At 46.9% G+C, this 21,310-nt stretch overlaps 1 protein-coding gene across 1 annotated transcript in view; it reads right to left on the bottom strand.

Moving 5' to 3' along the window:
* ntrk3a (neurotrophic tyrosine kinase, receptor, type 3a) overlaps positions 1-21,310 on the bottom strand; it is a 237,670-nt gene that overhangs the window by 150,503 nt on the left and 65,857 nt on the right. The window contains exon 4 of the mRNA XM_066648906.1: positions 3,562-3,630. Within this exon, the coding sequence (XP_066505003.1) occupies positions 3,562-3,630 (69 nt within the window). The remainder of the gene's footprint in view (positions 1-3,561; positions 3,631-21,310) is intronic.

The raw sequence follows: 21,310 nt of genomic DNA on the forward strand, positions 1-21,310 counted from the left end.
CTCCAATGATAATCATGAGATGAGCAGTGAAACACTCTAGAGCAGCTCCACATGAGCCTGAGGTCTTCATTCTCAATACCAAGTTTATGTGGTTTAGAGGGTTTTAAAGCTAATCAACAATGGGCAATGGATTCATAAATTCATCCATTCATTCATCTTCAGAAACCACTTCATCATGCTCAGGGAGTCCACCTGGAACACCTGAGCACAAGGTGGACCACAATGGTCCATCACAGGACAGCACACATTCACCCGTTCATTCATTCATTCACTCACTCATTATTGTGGACATTTTTACACACTCTCTCTCTCTCACTCACTCACTCACTCACTCACGTGGAGAGATTCACACACGCACATACCGATTCACTCACTCACTCACGTGGAGAGATTCTCACTCACTCACTCACGTGGAGAGATCCTCACTCACTCACTCACTCACTCACTCACTCACTCACTCACTCACTCACTCACTCACTCACTCAGAGAGATTCAAACACGCACATACCGATTCACTCACTCACGTGGAGAGATACTCACTCACTCACTCACTCACTCACTCACTCACTCACTCACTCACTCACTCACTCACTCACTCAGACATTTTTACACATTCACCCATTCACTCACGCACACTTGTGGAGAGATTCACACACACATACTCAGTCATTCATTCATTCATTTATTCACTCACACTTGTTGAGAGATTCACACACATACTCACTCACATGTAAAAAGATTCACTCACACACACACATTCACTCACACTAGTGGAGAGATACTCACTCACTCACGTGGAGAGATTCACACACACATACACATTCACTCAGTCATGTGGACATTTTCACTCAGTCACTCAGTCACTCTCACACACTCAGGAAGTGTTTCTCAGTCTATCCACTCACCAATGAATTTGTGGGCTCTGGGAGGAAATAAAACACACCACACACTGAGGAGAGGATCCTATCCAGAACGCCAGAGACACTACATGTTACTCCATATAGAGCAGCTGTGCCTCTCTGTGATAAGTAATGAACACAGAAGAGTTCACTTCAGCAAATACTCAGCATTCACCACTGATCTCCATCAGGAAACAGCACAGCCCCCAGCTCTCCAGGTGGGCTTCATATCCCCTCTCACACTGACAGCTCCAGCATGTTCTCATTTCCGTCTCACAGCACATCCGCCAGAGTGGACCGCCCCATGACTGTGCAGAACCGGCTCCTGACTGGCTGCAGCCTCCGAGCAGCACTGGCTCTTCACGTCTGGATGCTGCCCTTTGGTTGTTCTGAACTATCACACGTTCTCAGATATTATACGCTGTACACCGGTCAGTCAACACACACTCCATTTTCTCACCTCCACTGACCACATTCTACAATCACACTGTAGTCCATCTGTGGCTTTGCCTACTTGGGTCCCCACAGAGCAGGTGTGATGTGGTGGTGGATCATTCTCAGCGCTGCAGTGACACTGACGTGGTGGTGGTGTGTTAGTGTGTGTTGTGCTGGTGTAGAGTGGATCAGACACAGCAGTGCTGCTGGAGTTTTTAAACCCTGTGTCCACTCTCTGTCCACTCTGTGAGACACTCCTCCCTCGTTGGTCCACCTTGTAGATGTAGAGTCAGAGACAGTAGCTCATCTGTCGCTGCACAGTGTGTGTCGCTCGTCCTCTAGTCCTTCATCAGTGACACAGGACGCTGTCGGCTGGATGTTTTTGGTCGGCGGACTGTTCTCGGTCCAGACACTGAGGGGTTTAAAAACTCCAGCAGCACTGCTGTGTCTGATCCACTCTACACCAGCACAACACACACTAAGAAGTGTCATTTGGTGACCCTCAAAATGTTCAGGTTGGGGAACCTCCTATAACATATAACAGTGTTTCCTCTTGTAGTGGGATGTCTTCCTGTTGTAAACCCCACCCCCTCTTCATCCGGGGAGTCTACAGTCCTCCTGGAAGGTACAGCAAAGTGCCTGTATTTCTTTAATTTGAGGACACTATATAAAAAGACGTCTCATTTCTCACACGGCTCCCAAACCTCCCTGGAGAGTCCCCAAAAGACGAAGTAGCCCAGCAGAGGAGATGGATCTGCTCCTCTGAGGAGGTGTCCTGCTTCCAGCTCTTAAAATACAACACTGAGAATCTACTATCAACACACACACACACACACACACACACACACACACACAGATCCTGTACAGTAGACAGCTCTCAGCACATTGGTGTGAGGGTGTTATTTTGAGACTGAGGTAATAACTTCACTCTAGGCTCGGGTTTGTGGTTTGTGTAAAATCCCAAACAACTCGAGGTGGACAGAGGACTCACACCACACCTTTCAGTCTGATGAGTGAGCAAGAGGGAAGCTTAAAATCTGCTCACACAGCAACAGATTACATTACGACAACGAGTGAGGATTAGGACATCGGCTAAAGAGCTGAGAAGGTTCTGGCGGTAGGTTCTTTCCTGGAGTACTTTTGAAATAATAATAGTTTTCCAAATGTATTCCCTATTATTCATTCATTGTCTGTAACCCTTATCCAGTTCAGGGTGGTGGTGGGACTGGAGCCTACCTGGAATCACTGGGCGCAAGGCAGGAACACACCCTGGAGGGGGCACCAGTCCTTCACATGGCAACACACACTCACACATTCACACCTATGGACAAATTTGAGTCTCCAATCCACCTACCAACGTGTGGTTTTGGAGCGTGGCAGGAAACCAGAGGAAACCCATGCAGACACAGAGAGAACACACCACACTCCTCACTGACAGTCACCCAGAGGAAACCCACGCAGACACAGAGAGAACACATCACACTCCTCACTGACAGTCACCCAGAGGAAACCCACGCAGACACAGAGAGAACACACCACACTCCTCACTGACAGTCACTCGGAGCGGGAATCGAACTCACAACCTCCAGGTCCCTGGACCTGGACCCTGTGTGACTGCGACACCTACCTGCTGCGCCACCGTGCCGCCATTCCCTATTACTGAGTTTTACTAATTCAACAGCTCTACCTCAATCACACCAAGCTGGTAAAGAAAGCTCTTCTGAACGTTTAACTGTTAAGGTTTCCTTTAAAGCATTTAATACGGATCAAAGTAGTTACTGTTTAAATGAATGATGTGTTGATGTATATTTCTATTGTGATTGTTATTGTTTTGGAACATGTCTATGTTCCACCTTAAATAGTGAAGCAATACAATTCTTTTGCCTCCAGCTACAGCGTCATTTAAGGTGGAACTGGTTTTGAGCAAAAAGATGCCAAATAAGAAGCTGAAGCTGAAAAAAAGCTTCACATCTCAGAGAGTTAGGAGTGGGTGATAATAAAATATTCTCTAACTATTTTGAATGCAAGATCTAACTACCTTAAAGTCCAGAAGCACTCCTCTGATATCACTGCAGATTGGCCATGACTGTGAACTGCTGCTGTCAGGTAAATCACTGCACGTGACAACAGGTGTGTGATGTAATGCGAGAAGGCATTATGGAGTAAAATCAATACAGGGAAAGAGTGGCAAAAGTAGTGAAAAGCAAAAAGAGAGAGGTGTACTCACAGATCAATAAGTGGCAGATGCCTGAAAAGCTGCCAGGACAGAGTGGTCAGAGGGTTCCGGGATAAGTTTCTGCAGGAGGAAAGAGAGAGAGAGAGAGAGAGGTCAATTACGTTTTACATACAAATTATTTTTCTAAAATGTGATAGGCTGAGCCAGATTAACCCTTTAACAGTTTCTGCTTCTGAATGCACCTGATCTCCCTCTGTTTCCCATTAAACTGATCAGAACAGGCTCGGCTCTCTCTGTAAACAGCCTCCGAAATGTAAGCCTTGTTCAGACGGATTATTTTTACCCGTGGAAATGGGAAACATTTAGCACTCGTGGTACCTTTTTCTGTCCAAAGAAAAACATGTATCTCCACAATAGTAACTTTGGAAGAATCCACTGAGAATCATATTTTAAATGTTGAATCATATTTACAAACGACTCAGTGTCACTGCTGCACTGAGAATTGTCCACCAAGCCAACAGGGGGCATCGTACTGTGTCCTCTAATGAAGGGCCAGAGGACGTCAACACGAATGAGCTACTGTCTCTGATTCACATCTACAAAGTGGACCAAGGAGAGTGAGGAAATCTAAACAAAATTGTGAATCATTCTCTGAATTAAATAATAAAAAAACTGTATTCATTTAAAATGATGTACATTTTCTTTAACACCCTTGACTTCAGAGGGAGGCAGAAGTTATGGAAGTGCTGTAGCTTTCAGCCACAGGTTGCAGGTACAGTGTTGGGGCTCCATGGTGTATCGCATTTAAACTCTGCAGAAATGGACAAGAGAATAGTGACTCCCAGATCCCAGATCCACAGCGGCTTGGTCACTTTCAAGGCGACAAATTAAATCGAGATGCCGATAGCCTGCGGTTCTAAAAGCCTGTAAATTCAATCCAGTAGAAGAGAGCCAGAGCAGATAAGATGTGGTCTGCAGCGAGCTGCTTTAAAACAACCCAACCCGAGACGCATTAGCGTCAAACAGCAGTGAAAGGCCCTGGCGCTGATGTTTGTGCGTCGTCCCCAGGGACCAGCGCCGTAAATAACCAAGAGAAAAGGCACAAGGAAAATGAAAAACACTGAGAGTTAAGATGCAGACGACGACGTCCCTTTTTCCAGCTCAAACACCGCGCTCCGAAGCCGCGATGACATTGGAGAGATGCTTAAGAGACGATCGGGACGACCTCATCTGTCAACTGTGTGCAGTGATGTGTCTTCAAGGTTTGTTCAATACACAGATCAGACATAACATTAAAGTGACCTCCTTGTTTCTACACTCACTGTCTATTCTCTCAGCTCCACTGACCACACAGGAGCACGTTGTTGTTTTACCATTACAGAATGTAGTCCATCTGTTGCTGTGCATACTTTGTTACTGCATTTCACCTTGCTCAGGACCCCCACAGACCCCCACCCTCAAAAACATCCAGCCGACAGCGTCCTGTGTCACCGATGAAGGACTAGAGGACGAGCGACACACACTGTGCAGCGACAGATGAGCTACTGTCTCTGACTCTACATCTACAAGGAGGACCAACGAGGGAGGAGTGTCTCACAGAGTGGACAGAGAGTGGACACAGGGTTTAAAAACTCCAGCAGCACTGCTGTGTCTGATCCACTCTACACCAGCACAACACACACTAACACACCACCACCACGTCAGTGTCACTGCAGCGCTGAGAATGACCCACCACCACATCACACCTGCTCTGTGGGGGTCCTGATGGGGACCTGATTAAAGAACAGGGTGAAGTCTTTAATTATCATTGAACTGGATAGTGTTAAGGTCAACAGCATCTCTTTCTCATCGATATGCGTTGGATCAGTGCAATCACCAAAGTTCAGCAGTGGTCCTTTAAGACCCCTCACCACTCACTGACAGATCGTCAATTCAGTCTGGCGTGTGAGGGTCTGGAGACAGGTGACCACAGCTGTACTGCCTCAGTGTCCCCTGACCCCAAACACTTCCTCTCTCATCGTCTCACACTGACAACACAACACACACACTTAAACTTTACAATGTAGCTTGGCAACGGCATTCCCAAGAGTGACGGAGTGATGGTGTAATACCCGTGGGATGAGCTGGTGACTGGGTGAGTGTGTGAAACACTGCTATATCAGTGTTAATCTTGTGCTGAGAGAGAACCGCCTAATAATTTCAGAAAAAGGGTGGGTTGGGATCAGAGACTGGCCAGTGATGGATGGGGTGGAGGGGGCGTGAGAGGGGGTCTATATTCCGGATGGGTACGAGCAGAGCAGAGAGCAGCAGATACTCACAAATGTGTTCTGCAGAGTAATGAGTGAAAGAAAGGACCTTGTATGATGTGTGTGTGTGTGTGTCAGAGTCAGATGCTAAAGAGCTTCTCCTGACGGCCCTGATGGCAGCAGCAGCAGCAGCACTGTCGGCTTGTTTCCATGGCAACCACGAGCAGAGGATCCTCTCACCTTCTCGTTTCCCCTGGCTCCCTCGGCACAGACAGTGAAACCTCGGCTACGTTAACGGCTAACCACTAACACCATCCTTAGTAGCCCGCCCCCAGCTTCCCAGCACTACAGCTCTGGCAGGAAAACATCAACACACACAAACAGTATCAACAAAATAATCCTGAGCTCATGCCTAAGGCTCGGCCTGCCCTGCGCATGCTAATCACCTCATTAAATTGATAATGAGATTATTAAAGTGGCGTCCACTGAGACCCGGGTCCGGACGCTCCCTTTCTCTTTGACGGGTTATTGTTATCGCTGTGTGGACATTAGCATTCCTAGCACACGGAGAAGAGTTCATCTGGACAATGAGAGCAAAAACACGGTGTCTAGTGGACGGCCTCAATCAACAAAGCATTGGCCGAGGGGTTTGTCTGACCACAGCGGGCGCTTCTGGGGGGTGTTGGGAGATACACTCTGAAGGACTGTGTCCAAAACTGTGCCCTATTCACTGTACAGTGCACTATTCTGGGGTTACACCATTTTCAATTCGCAGTTTTCAAAATATACTGTGCAACCCATGTAACCTAGCTGACACTAGCAGATAGCGAATACCCACAATGCACTGTTGTTTGGTAAAAACCCGTATGAGGTAGTGTCTGAATTCATTCACTATCCTTTTGAGTTCAGCTTCCTACTGCAGTGTATAGTGAGGAATGTAGGGAATAGTTAAGAGGGGGGCACTTCAGACACTGCTAAGGACTCCACAGGATTGGGGTGCTAGAGGTCAGTTTCACCAATTCACCCAGTCACTCACACACTCACCCCGTCACTCACAATTTCACACCTGTGCAGCGACACATGAGCTACTGTCTCTGACTTTACATCTACAAGGTTGGACCAACGAGGGAGGAGTGTCTCACAGAGTGGACAGAGAGTGGACACAGGGTTTAAAAACTCCAGCAGCACTGTAGATAGTGTCACACACTCCCTCAGTAACTCACACATTAACCCATTCACTCACTCACACACTCACCCAATCATTCACACACTTACACAGTCACTCACACATTCACCCAGTCACGCACTCACACCTGTGGGTAGTGTCACACAGTCATGGAACTGACCAATGTGTGTTTGGATGAAACCCACTCAGACACAGGAAGAACACATCACTCCACACAGACAGTGACCCAAGGAGAGGATCCCACCCAGGACCCCGCGACCCCGCAGCTGTGTGGAATTTAAGGTCCACTAACCAATGCTGCTGGCGGAGAAACAGAAATGAAGTGTGGCCTTCTCGTCCTGATGGACACGTCCAGTCCCACTGAGCTGAGGGACACTGCTTTAGGCCCCGAGCTCAAATGGAAAAGCACAGATCCGTTAAGCTTCCAGCAAACAGAACCACACTCTCCCATCGCGTGCACACTCACTCCTGCAGAGTCCAAAGTCAGCACCACCCCGTCTTCGGAAGGTGCCCCCGGCCTGTCGCCGCTGACCGTCCTGCTGTCTTTACGGAGCAGCTGGACAGCAGCACGCGGGTGAAAAATGCTCCTCGGAGGCAGGCAGGGGGTCATTAATCTGCCTAAATATGTATTAGGACCCCTCCGAGGCGTCCGTTTGAGTCCTCCCTCAGTCACTGAGATGTGGCTCCAGGGCAGGTGGTCCGGGCAGTGAATCCCAACCCGCCGCTAATTGTGTCTTTAATGATTTGAGACCAGCAGCAGCTACTCGTCTCCCAGATTGATGCTTCTGGGAAGAGTCAATTTGCAGTGTGAGTGTGAGTGTGTATCAGGGATGTATCATTTTGTGGGGACCAAAACCTGTCCTATCTCTCTCTCACACACACACACACACACACACACACAGAGTAGAAACGTATCCTCTATGTCCTGACCTCCAGCTGGTCCCCACCATGTAAATCATTTACTTTAAAAGTGAACACATGATTTAAGATTAGGGTTAGGGATTAAGGGAGCAGTGCTTATGAAAATATTAATAGTAAGTCTCCAGGAAATAAATGGAAGCCTATGTGATGTCCCTACATTTCACAAATACAAATTTGCGTATGTGTGTGTGTGTGCTATAGTGTGTATTGGTGAGTGTGTGTGTCAGGTTTACATCAACACATTTCTGGTTATTCTAAAATTAGAATAACTCTGTAAGTGCTTCATTAAGCAGATATTTACCATTTCCTGTGAAGATTTGATAGCATTCTGCCAGATGACTCCTTATGAGATCAGGTCTGAATCACAAAGGGTTTCCTCCGGGTGACTGTCTGTGAGTAGTGTGGTGTGTTCTCCCTGTTTCTGCGTGGGTTTCCTCCGGGTGACTGTCTGTGAGGAGTGTGGTGTGTTCTCTCTGTGTCTGCGTGGGTTTCCTCCGGGTGACTGTCTGTGAGGAGTGTGGTGTGTTCTCCCTGTGTCTGCGTGGGTTTCCTAATTGGCACAGCCCACTAGGATTCGGGACAGACCCAGTGTGTGGTGATTTAGTGAAACACCCGTGGACAGGTGATCACTTAGTGACCAGAAAATACCCAGTCATTCAGGAAGAACTGCACATGGTGATGGTATAACAAGAGAAACCAGGAAACACTGGATGGACAGATCACTCCGTTTATCGTGTAATAATCAAAAGTGATGAACGTACGGAGCCTTGTCTCTGTGGAGTTTCAGGACCAAGGAATATTTGTGGAGTCTTTCTTTTCCTACTGCTTTTCCTCTTTGTCTATTTCAGGAATTTATAAATGGACCTGCCATTGTAGGGCAAGAGAGAAAAGAACCAAGTGAGTCAGAAGAGAAATGACCCAGCAGAACCCGGTCATTGCTGGGAGAGTGCATGAGATTTTCAGCTGCAGAATGTAATTCAGTCCCACACTCTTTTGCACACACACACACACACACACCATTTTCAGGCAGTAGTGTAGGGGCTGGATTATTAAAAGCCCTGCTGTAGAATCAGCTTCTTTCTTGAGGCACATCCGTGGTTCTTTCTTGTGAACATAATAACATCCGCCCACTGACTGAACAAACAAAGGCGGAGCTGCATATTTCCGCTGATGAACAAGTGAAAAGGACCATCACCAATCAGCAGTGAGAACTGTATTGTTGTTTAAAAGCCTCATGCAGTTATCTAAGGCTTTCACACACACTCTCAAAAAATGTATTTATTGATTTATTAAAGCATTTATTTGCATATTTATGTATGTACCGTATTTATTTATATATTTATTAATCCATTTGTTTTTATATGCGTTTATTATTTATATATTTATATGAGCTGCTTTGTCTAAAAAAAAAAAAAAGCCAATTTACAAGGCAGCCAATCAGGAAAGAGGTCATTTACATACACAACCCTAGAGCCCTGAGTTAAAACACACACAGATACACAGTAGACAGAGCTTGTTTATAGACTAACAAAGGTAAGGGTGGGACATTTCTGTGACAATTTGATGGCAATCAAACACCTTTAAGGCCAGGTGTCATTGATTCTATACACAGGCTTTAAAGTCAAGAAACAGCTGAGTTAGGGGCCCGTTCAGATGAGGGTTATGTTGTGGCTGTAAATACGACACACTGCTTTAGTCCGAGGAGAGATGCTCATGGCAAAATACCAGCTGCTTATTGTTAGTTACAGGTTTCCACACACACAGAGCTGCCCCACGGCCGGACACCTCCATTTAGTCAAGGAAAGCTCTCTTTGGGCTGTTTCGAAGCCACTGATCAGCCATAACATTATGAACACCCACTCTCCATTCCCTCAGCTCCACTCTGTAGTTCTACAATCACAGACTGTGGTCCATCTGTTGCTCTTCATACTTTGCTAGCCCCTTTCAGCCTTTGCTTTTGCAGTCAGGACCCCCACAGAGTGGATGGTGGATCATTCTCAGCGCTGCAGTGACACTGACGTGGTGGTGGTGTGTTAGTGTGTGTTGTGCTGGTGTAGAGTGGAGTGATGTGGTGGATCAGACACAGCAGTGCTGCTGGAGTTTTTAAACCCCTCAGTGTCTGGACTGAGAATAGTCCACCAGCAGGGGGCAGACTCCAGCGTCCACTGATGAAGGACTAGAGGACGACCGACACACGAGGGAGGTGTGTCTCACAGAGTGGACACAGGGTTTAAAAACTCCAGCAGCCACTGCTGTGTCTGATCCACCACATCAGCGCTGAGAGTGTTTACAGGGAAGAGCACAAACAGTGCCCTCCTCCCTACATAGTGCACACTTCACTGATGATTAAAGTGAAACCGGACTCCGACTGTTCACTATAAAATATGGTTATTTTATGACCTACACTTTGCAATACATAGGGTGGAGAGACATTTGAGATCAGCCTTGGTTTTGCCGCAGCGTGTCCACTCTGCCCTCTCTGTCCTTCCATCGTTCTAGAGAACAATCAATAGGCAACCATCAATAACCTCTGAGTGAGGGCTGGTGGAGGGGAACGGGAGGACAGTGATTGGACGGCAGGGAGGGGGCGGGCTCTCCCCGGGCAAGTGAAAGAGAATGTAATGAACTGGGCGTGAGGGAAACAGAAAAATGAAAGGATGGGAAGAATACAGAAAAGATAAAGGCATAGAAAGAGATCCATAACCAGCAGAGGCCTACTGCAGCTTCCACCTTCTCTCTCATCACTATCATCTCTCTCTCTCTCTCTCTCTCTCTCTCTCTCTCAGGCTGGAAGTTAATAAGGATAAGAGAGGAGTGGTAATGGCCTGTGTCTAAATGATCTCCACCATCTCTCTCCTCATCAGTCCTTTGCTTTTTGCAGATTTCTCTTTTTCCCCTCATTCTCTTCCTTCGCCTCTCTTTTTCTCATATTATTCTCTCTCTCTCTCTCTCTCTCTCTCTCTCTCTCTCTCTCTTTAGACATTCCTCACACAGTGGCAGAGGAACAGATGTCAGTCTTGACCAAGTTAATATTTCTTTTATGATGATGGTAACGGTGTCATCTTCACCTGCCCTATATGTTACACAGAGAGGGTCCCCCACACAAGGGTGGCCATGTTTAAAGAGTTCAGGACCTTTCACACTTCCGTCTTGTGGCCCGGATGTGTAATCCACTTCTACTTCCACTCACTGGCCACTATATGTCATAGGATCTCACTTCTGTTCAGTATTTGGAAAAGGGTCTTTTCTCAGTGATCACACACACACACACACTCACACACTTCCTCCCCAGTTGCCATGACACAGCACTCAATTACAGTGGCAGGCGATGAGACGCTTTTAATTAGGTTTAAATGAAATGACAGAGGAGAGATTCAACACCAACACACAGAGAGAGAGAGAGAGAGAGAGAGATCACAAACTAATAGAAAAAAAGGAGGGGGGGAAGTAAAGAAGAAAAGAAAGAAAAAAGAAAAAAGATGAGAGCCTAGTGAGAAAAAAGGGCTTGTTTTACAGAACGTGGGTGAAACCCCAACCTTTCTAATCAGTTCAGGATGGAGTTTACAGAGGCTACAAAATGCTGACAACAGCTACAACAGCTACAACCAATACATTCTACAGGAACTGAAAGTAAAGGACACAAAGAAAAAGCATTAGACGAGTGAAAAGAGACTGGAGACGAATATACACACTGAACAATCACTGGGTTAGAAACATCTACCTTGTTTCTACACTCACTGTCCACTCCCTCAGCTCCACTGAGGTTCCTCAGCGCTCAGGACCCCCACAGAGCAGGTGTGATGTGGTGGTGGATCATTCTCAGCGCTGCAGTGACACTGACGTGGTGGTGGTGTGTTAGTGTGTGTTGTGCTGGTGTAGAGTGGATCAGACACAGCAGTGCTGCTGGAGTTCTTAAACCCCTCAGTGTCTGGACCGAGAACAGTCCACCGACCAAAAACATCCAGCCGACAGCGTCCTGTGTCACTGATGAAGGACTAGAGGACGAGTGACACACACTGTGCAGCGACAGATGAGCTACTGTCTCTGACTCTACATCTACAAGGTGGACCAACGAGGGAGAAGTGTCTCACAGAGTGGACAGAGAGTGGACACAGGGTTTAAAAACTCCAGCAGCACTGCTGTGTCTGATCCACTCTACACCAGCACAACACACACTAACACACCACCACCCCATCATCCGTGCCTGCTGGCTGGTAACTAATTACATTCCCTCTGCCTTTAAGACAGCACAGCCTCAAGAACCAATTTGAGTAGTGATTTTGCACACGTCACGTCAGTGGAGCTCAGGGAGTGTCTAAAAAGTGCATGTCAAGTCATAACTGATAGACAAATTAGGCTTATACTGATACAGCGATTTAGTGATTGGTGTGGTACAGTTGTGATACAGTGGTGTCACCAGAGACCGGGGTTCGATTCCAGGTCTGAGCAACACCAAAAAGAGTCCTTGGGCAAGACTCCTAACAGTGCATTGCCCTACCTGTAATACCAGTGACCGTGTAAGTCTCTCTGGATAAGAGGGAGTCATTCGGAGATTAACAGTCAACATTTGGACAGTGATGCCATAAAGCAGCAAAACGACACACACAGTCAATCCCTATTCCAGCTGTTTCTCCTCTGACACATGTGCAGAGCTCCTCGTCTCCCCGGAGGAGAGGTTGAATGTCTATGTGATGGAAACATAGACTGATTGCTTTAAACTACTTTCATTGTCTCTCTTTGTTTTATCTGACCTTGCATCTGATCTGTTTCTTTACCCCGTTTACACCACAGCAGAGAGATGAATATCAAAGAGCCTGGCACTGGTCGGCTGCTGGAAGAGGGATAATCTTGATTGAACAGTCCAATCTGCAGAAGGCACAACAGGGCACCACTTTAGAATGGTGTTCTATTCTAGTGCTGCAAAATTGTGGGTAATTACTTAAACAAGCTCCATTATTTGGCACGAGAAAAAGCCCGTAAGATGCTGTTTGGAGCACAATAACAGCAAATTATAACGCCGTACACCTTCGCTGCCTCCATTCCACTGTCATAAGGGCACCACACGCATCGCAATAAATAGTTTAACAGCAGACGAGATGCTTTTTTCATCGTAAGCTGTTTTTATCCTCTCTCCTCTGGCTCCTGTCCCTCTCCAGCGTGAGTCAGCCCAGGACAAGACGGAGGAGACACTGAAATAACAAGCAAAACATCCCCAGAATGACAGCAAACAAGCGACAAACGCAGGGTTAAACCCACGGCTTTGTGTGGACTCTACAAACATAGATATGGAGCTAGCGTCATTCACTCATTCATCTACCGTAACTGCTTCATCCTGATCAGGTGGGTACAGAATCACTTGGTAAAGCAGGAGAACCCAGTCACTTACTCATTCACCTGTGGACAGTCTCATACACTCACCCAGTCACTCTCTCACTCACTCACATCTGTGGACAGTCTCACACACTCACCCAGTCACTCTCTCACTCACTCACATCTGTGGACAGTCTTACACACTCACCCAGTCACACTCTCATACTTGTGGACAGTCTTACACACTCACCCAGTCACTCTCTCACTCACTCACATCTGTGGACAGTCTCACACACTCACCCAGTCACTCTCTCACTCACTCACATCTGTGGACAGTCTTACACACTCACCCAGTCACACTCTCACACTTGTGGACAGTCTTACACACTCACCCAGTCACTCTCTCACTCACTCACACCTGTGGACAGTCTTACACACTCACCCAGTCACACTCTCATACTTGTGGACAGTCTTACACACTCACCCAGTCACTCTCTCACTCACTCACACCTGTGGACAGTCTTACACACTCACCCAGTCACACTCTCACACTTGTGGACAGTCTTACACACTCACCCAGTCACTCTCTCACTCACTCACACCTGTGGACAGTCTTACACACTCACCCAGTCACACTCTCATACTTGTGGACAGTCTTACACACTCACCCAGTCACTCTCTCACTCACTCACACCTGTGGACAGTCTTACACACTCACCCAGTCACACTCTCACACTTGTGGACAGTCTTACACACTCACCCAGTCACTCTCTTACTCACTCGCACTTGTGGACAGTCTTACACACTCACCCAGTCACTCTCTCACTCACTCACACCTGTGGACAGTCTCACACACTCACCCAGTCACTCTCTCACTCACTCACATCTGTGGACAGTCTTACACACTCACCCAGTCACTCTCTTACACACTCACACCTGTGGACAGTTTTACACACTCACCCAGTCACTCCCATCTGTGGACAATCTCAGATCCTTACCCAGTCACTTACTCACACCTGTGGATAATCTTCCACATTCATCCAGTCACACACGTACACAATCAAATCTAAACCCTTTTCAAAGCTGTGTATATTAAACTGTGTCCTATTTGTGAGGGCAACTACTTGGGGTGATTTTTTTTTTTTGCCGGATCTGGCAACCCTACAAAGGTGACAGACAACAGGCGGAAGGATATGAGGCAGTGTAAAGAGGGGACATGGAGAGCTCATGGTTAATTCATCAGATTGTGAGAGCCGCGGTGAAGCAATCCCACGCTCTCTCATTCATTACGGATGCACCTGAGCATGCCGCTGTGATGGAGGATCACTGGAAGCTCGTACTTTCCGCATGTCTGAACACGGCATTATTCAGTCCGAGCGAGCGGAAGGTCACTGGATCAGCTCCAGTCGTCTCTCTCGCGCCGTTCCGCCAAGAAAGAGAGCGTTATTTTCCCACCGTTTGAACCTGAAATGTGCCAGCAGGCCGGTGGGTCCAGCTGGTGTGAAGAAACACCTCCTGCTGGTGTCACTTTCCACACTTCACTCTCTCCTCACACCTTTGATTGGCTGCGATTGAGGAAACGTAAAGCGATACGGAGACGGGGGGAGGGGGTGATTTAGGCTAAGCCTTAATACACACACATTAACCACAGCATTATAAAACACATTTCTGTGGAATAAAGAACAGGGACAGTCGAGTCCCTGCTGGGGTCCTGAGCGCTGAGGAACAGGGTGAAAGGTCACAACAAAGTATGCAGAGCAACCGTATTTACTTGAGTGTACGAGGCTGTGGATGTAATATAATTTGCCTGATCTAATGAGTCTGTTTATCACACCCTGAAGTGAGGGGTTCAATGCGGAGATCGTCCCCTCTTTGATGCTACATTCCATTGCTGTGAGGAATTGATGGCATACAGCCAGTGCGTCCAAAACTGATGGAGGTACCGATGAAGCTCCGTGTGTCCACGGCTGAACGCTCATCTCTACCTTTAGATACATAGTGTATGTTGCTTTGGGTAAAGAAAGCCAAGAGAAATCCACCACAGTGTTGACCCATCAAATATCCAGACGTTTATTCCGAGGCTGCAGTTCCTCTCATGGTGCAGTATCAGGCCGGCGCTGGTGGTAGCTGTGCAGCGGAGCGTCGCTGATGACTCAAAGCTGTCTTGCTGTCTGACTGGGTTTGAGCAGAAGTGTGTCTATAAATGGAAGCGTTATTTGGAAGCTGCTGGAGTCGGAGGAATACAGATGACTGTGGCGTAAAAACACTCTGCTTCTTCCTGTTGCTAAAGAGGCCGGGCTATGTTGGACTCTACACACATACAATTTTAATCCAATATATAAAATTCAGATAATGTTTTCTCACCATTTGCTACTCTCCTCTGTGTTTGCACTGGAAAAAGGTCCAGTATTTGTACGCAGCCCTGGCTCCGTAAATGGGAAACAAATTAAATGTATTGGTGTGAATTGGCTTAGGTGTTCTAAATAATATACTTACTCACACGCACCGCTCCACCTTAAAAGATACAGTCACTTCTTACTTACACGCACCGCTCCACCTTAAAAGACACAGTCGCTTCTTACTCACACACACACCGCTCCACCTTAAAAGATACAGTCGCTTCTTACTCACACACACCGCTCCACATTAAAAGATACAGTCGCTTCTTACTCACACACACCACTCCACCTTAAAAGATACAGTCGCTTCTTACTCACACACACCGCTCCACATTAAAAGATACAGTCGCTTCTTACTCACACACACCTCTCCACCTTAAAAGATACAGTCGCTCCTTACTCACACACACCGCTCCACCTTAAAAGATACAGAGCTTTTGATTGAACTCAAATGATTTGCTGTGAGAACAGTAGTTCTCCAGAAAGGTCTACATTGGCGTTAAGCCGGGTTTGGAAAGCTGAGATGCCCTGAGCAGTGGGCACAGATGGTGCAGCAGAACTGGGTTGGTCCGGGGCATCCTTTTTCTGAAGCACCATCCAACTCCTTGGACGGGATGCAAGTGTGTAATATCCACTACAGTCCAAATGAAAGGAAACACAACTTGCCCAGAGAGCAGGTGGATTTGGACCTGTTAAAAATGTTCATTTGACCACACGTCCCAAAATAGATCTGGCCACTGCTGTCCAGGGCACACGGTCAAAACATGACTTTTGGCAACGTGGGCCCCGTATCCCAAGTATCAACAATACATGTCGCAAGTGGGTCATGAAAATTTGGGTCCAGACCTGGTCTAGAAAGACTTGGCTCCATCGGTGGGCCCTGATCAGAATCCCTGTTGTTGAGTGGTGCACCATCCTGTTTCTCAGGCACATTTCTGGGGCTTCCCATTGAGTATTTATAGGGGATGTGTGCCCACAACACCCCCAGAAACACACACACACACAGCAGCAAGGCTTTAGCAAGCCCCCTCCCTCCCTCATGTGTCCCATAGCACACACTGTCCACTTCACCACAGTGACACAATCCAGTCTCTGGACCAATCAGAAGGTCCGCCTGGGTCTACCAAGTCATCATTAGTGTGACTGACTACTGAAGACTCTCTTCAAACACACACACTGTCTCCTCTTACACACACTTCCTCCCACTTCCACTGGAGAGTGTCTTCTAATGATGTGTTGTGGTCAGTTCCTCCGACTCCGACTGGACCCAGAAGCTTCTGAAAGGAACATGGAGGGAACTTCTTTTTGACTCTCTGTAGTCTCTCTCTATGTAACCTCTTCTCTTTTTAGTTACATCCTCCTCTGTGTCTCTTTCTTGTCTCTGCACCTTTACTCTATCTTTCTTTTCCATGTTTCTCTGTCTCTCTTTGTTTTCTCTTATCCCTTCTATTCTCTCTCTTTCTCTATATCTGCTTGTCTTCTCTCTTCTCTTCTTCGTCTTTGCTTCTGTTTACGTTTAACTTACTACTTACTCCTGAAGTTCTCCTCCAAGCGTGTTGAGCTCACCAGTGTCATGGTGTTAACAGCAGTGTGAAAAGAGGTGCATTCACATCTCGGAGGAAGTAAGGCAGATGGTGGCACTGTGCATGATTTAGAAGTGGGGGCGTGGTCCTGGTTAATGGGGGAGACTGAACTTCTCTCTGCTAGCCTTGTCTGCGAAGGGTTAAGGAAGGTGCAGTAGCTGCTTGGCTTGTTCCTGCGAGGTGTTAATTGGATCATTAGAGCAACGGATTTAATTACAGTGCAGACAAACGTGCACAGCACATTAAGGATGCACCTGGAGGAACTTGGTCCGTCATCAGAACCGAGGACGCTGTGGAGCTGGGGAACCCAGGCTGATGCGGAGTGCTGAGTGAGGGAACCGGCGAGGGAGCACATGGCCTTAATGAAGCGTTAGATTCTCCGTCCTGATGGAGATGAGGCGACGCTAATCTAGCGAGACTGCGCAGACCCTCAGAAACGGGGCCTGCTTTTCTCTTCGCATTAACTCTCCACTCTTCAGTTTACACTTCTCTTCAGTGCGGAAAGACTGTGCAGTAATGGATATAAGTTTCAAACCCTTAATCTGTGTATTTGCTATTTATGGCATGTGTTTTGTTTGGTAATGTAACTGTGATGTAATGATACAGCAGAAGCCATGTCACCCTCTATGCTTCATATAAACATTGCAGAGCAAATATTACTATATCGCCCCCTGTGCTTCCTGTAGTGTACTGCACTCTGTCACAATTATGCACAATCAACTGCAAAATTTATAAGTAAAAACAACTCAATTGATGCCACAAAAGAATCACATTCCCTAAAGAAGTTCTGGGTCTTAATGAAACATCCGTGACCTGCTGTTTTTTAGCCGTTTTCACTCTGTTCTCTTTCTTCTCCGTTTTTACTCAGTGCTCTTATTTCTCCGCGCTCGTTGTGCCTGTTTTGCTGAGTTTAACCTCGTCTTTGTGCTCTCACATAAACGCGGGTCCAGCGCTGTGATTGGACAGATTCAGACAAGGGGGCGGGGCCATTCTAAAGTCTCTGCACTTGACGTCAGAACCGAGTGTACACTCAGAGATGAGTGGGTCTTAATTGTCTTTAAACCAATGACAGAGTTATGAGAGAAACAAGTGAAATCAGGAACACAGACAAACACACAGCAGTCGCGTAACCGATGTGGACTGTACTAACCTCCCTGACAGCTAGAGCTCCTATCAGGGTTTAGTCAGGCTGCACCGGGCCGGGTTCGGGCCCAGAGTCCAGTGTTACATTAATTCCACAGTGTCGGAGTGTGTTTACCAAACCCACACACACCGGTGACTGAAGAGACAGCAGATAAAACCACTGTTTGACTTTCTGACACTCACCCAAACAAACGTGGACTGTGAATGATGGACGTGACAGAAAACCTTTGTGCCTCTGCCTCTCTCTCTCTCTCTCTCTCTCACTCTCTCTCTCCAGTGCTCCATATCACAGACACAGTGTTGAACACGTCTTATTCATGAATAGATAATAAAAATAACCACAGCGCACTATTAGCCGCGACACTTTCCTGTCCGTTGTGAAAACACCTGGTCTATAAATCCTGATTCTGATTCTGATCCTGATTCACCTCATAATAAGCCCAAACAAACAATAGCAACCTGTGTTGTTAAAAGTCGAGGACCTGTAATGTGTGCTTTGCTTTGTTCCACTTCTTTTCCTGGTTCTGTTTCTTCAGTCTCCTTGCGCTTCTCCTCATTGGCTGTGTTCGTTTACTTAGCCATGTGCTTTGCTACGTCCTGTCCTCGCGTACTTCCTGCTACACCCAGGTCATGGGTCAGTGATTGATTTCCCTGTGTGACTTGTTTAATTCATGTGCCCTTTTCTTACTTTATGCCTGTTTAGGTTTGAGTTTCCATTTGTTTGTTTTTCCTGCCACGACAGCTCTGCGCTCGTATCCCTACGCCACTCCAGTCATGACAGCACCCCATCAATCCCAGCATTAGACCGCAGTAGGCCTGGGTGTGTATAGAGTAGATATTTCTTGTATATAATCATTTTACATTATGTTTTTATCACGTATCCAAACATAAATCTGAACTCCTGTGTGTGACATAAACATGGCGCAGGAAAATGTGAACCCAGCAACACAGCACAGATTTTAATTTCAGAAACACAAAACCCAATCGAATATGATACGCTTTCCTCGGACCGTGCAGCTCTGAGGCTGCGGAGAGCTGATAGAGGCCGGCTGTGTGGTGTACGGTGGGGGCTTTGTGGTGGGTTTCTGAAGCTTGATGGTGTGAGGATGATTGGCAGGTGGCGTCAGAGAGAGCTAGAAGTTTGCCTCCGACTGGCAGCTCTAATTGCCTGACAGACTCCTCTAATCTTCAGCACAAACACTCGGCTGTTTCTATCCGCAGTTTGGAAGACACGCTGTGGGTTTTTCCTCAGTTCTTTCAAAAGATCATTTGCATACCTTGTCCGTCAACAGGTGTCTGTTTGCTTTTATTGCCTCTACAGTTTTTGCCACCTTAAAATGCAGCAGTTCTCTAAATCTGTCATCACTGTTCAAAGTATACCCTCATGGAGTACCTCAGGGCTCAATTCTAGGGCCCCTTCTATTCAACCATTATATCCTCCCTCATACCCAACATCAGAATCGCTCATCATAGCTATGTCCCTCGGCTCTTTTCCTGTTGGAAACAGGACTTGAGGATTAGGTCATCAGTCTGAACTGAGAAACCCTGCTTGAGAGGAACCCGTGGTTGATTTTGGATCGCAAACATCTCCAGCACCTCACAAGTGGATGGAGTTCCATTGCTCCAGAGAAGACGTAATTTGTACCCCTCTAGACCTTGTTTGGAACTGGACATGATGAAATCCGGCTCATGCCTAGCTGCTCCACCTCTCGCATTGCTTCTTTCTTTCTCTTTGTCTTTCTCTCGCTCTCTTTCTCTTCAGATATTACCCGTCTAGCCCTCACTTGGCACAGGACATGGTGGCCTCATGCTCATATGTAGCTGTTCCACAGCATCTCCGTCTAATCTCCTGTTCCTCTGTGGAGAGCTCTATAAACTGTTTGTGCACAACAGAGCATCTGTGTCCACAGTGGGGGCCCACCTCCACAAAACGTGGGGGTTTAAGTGAAGTTTGGGCGAATCTAAACGTGGAGGAGCCAGGTGCAGGGGTCCAGAGCCAGGACTGGGCTCAATCTCGCTGTTCAGACTGAAGGGGTCCGGAAAGTGGTTCATGTTGAAGACGTTCAGCCCGCTTTATTAGGCTCTATCAGATCCACATTCAGTCGTAAAAGGAGTCAGCTGCCTCTTCACCCTCAAACATCTCTCTCTCTCTATACGTATGTGTGGGACCCTGTCAAGAGGGAAAAAAAAACACCCCTCTTCTGACACATCTCTGACAAAGGAGCCAATTAGCTGCCCCTCTCATGGAGCGGGGCCTGTTCTCCAGTGAGTCACTCACAGCTTTTATCTTCCTCTACAAGGACATCCCCCCACGGCTCAGCCGCTGACGTCCCCTCCCTCGCTGTCTTCTGAGGTGGGGGTGGGTGTGCAGAGTGAGACCACAGACTATTTCCACTCTGCTCCATGTTCCATACCAATCTTCCAATAACAGTGCACTAATGATGATGAGTATATAACAGAGGCGCTGGTTTTAAAAGAGTGGCATTGATTGAAATCAATTCTAATATTAACCCTCACACTGCCACAGCTCTATTTTCCACCAAAAGGACTTAAGGCAGACATCAAAGTGAAATAAATCACAGAATAAAAGAAAAAAAAGAAGAGTCTCTTTTAGAAGAAGATCAAACCCATAACAACGGCTTTTGTCTTTGTTTTAACTGTTTTTATTTTACAGTTTTTCACTTATGTCCCTCTCTCTCTCTCTCTCTCTCTCTCTCTCTCTCTCTCTAGTGAACACGGCTGTTTTGGATGCCATCTCAACTTGGACAAGAATCCAGGGGGATGGTCTAGAGTAGCTGCACATGAGCCGGAGCTCACCATCAATGGAAAGTGTGGGTTAGAGAAGTATAAAGACCCCAGCACTGGACTGAAATGTTTACCAACAGCCTTGATTTCAGGAGTAGGTTTACACACACACACACACACACTTTCCCAGTTACTAACTTTGGGTTGGGCTTACATAATGAGTTGGCACAACAGACTCTGTAAGTGTTTGAGTGTGAGAGACATAGG

Source organism: Hoplias malabaricus, chromosome 17, assembly GCF_029633855.1.
Source record: "Hoplias malabaricus isolate fHopMal1 chromosome 17, fHopMal1.hap1, whole genome shotgun sequence".
Classification (NCBI taxonomy): Eukaryota; Metazoa; Chordata; class Actinopteri; order Characiformes; family Erythrinidae; genus Hoplias; species Hoplias malabaricus.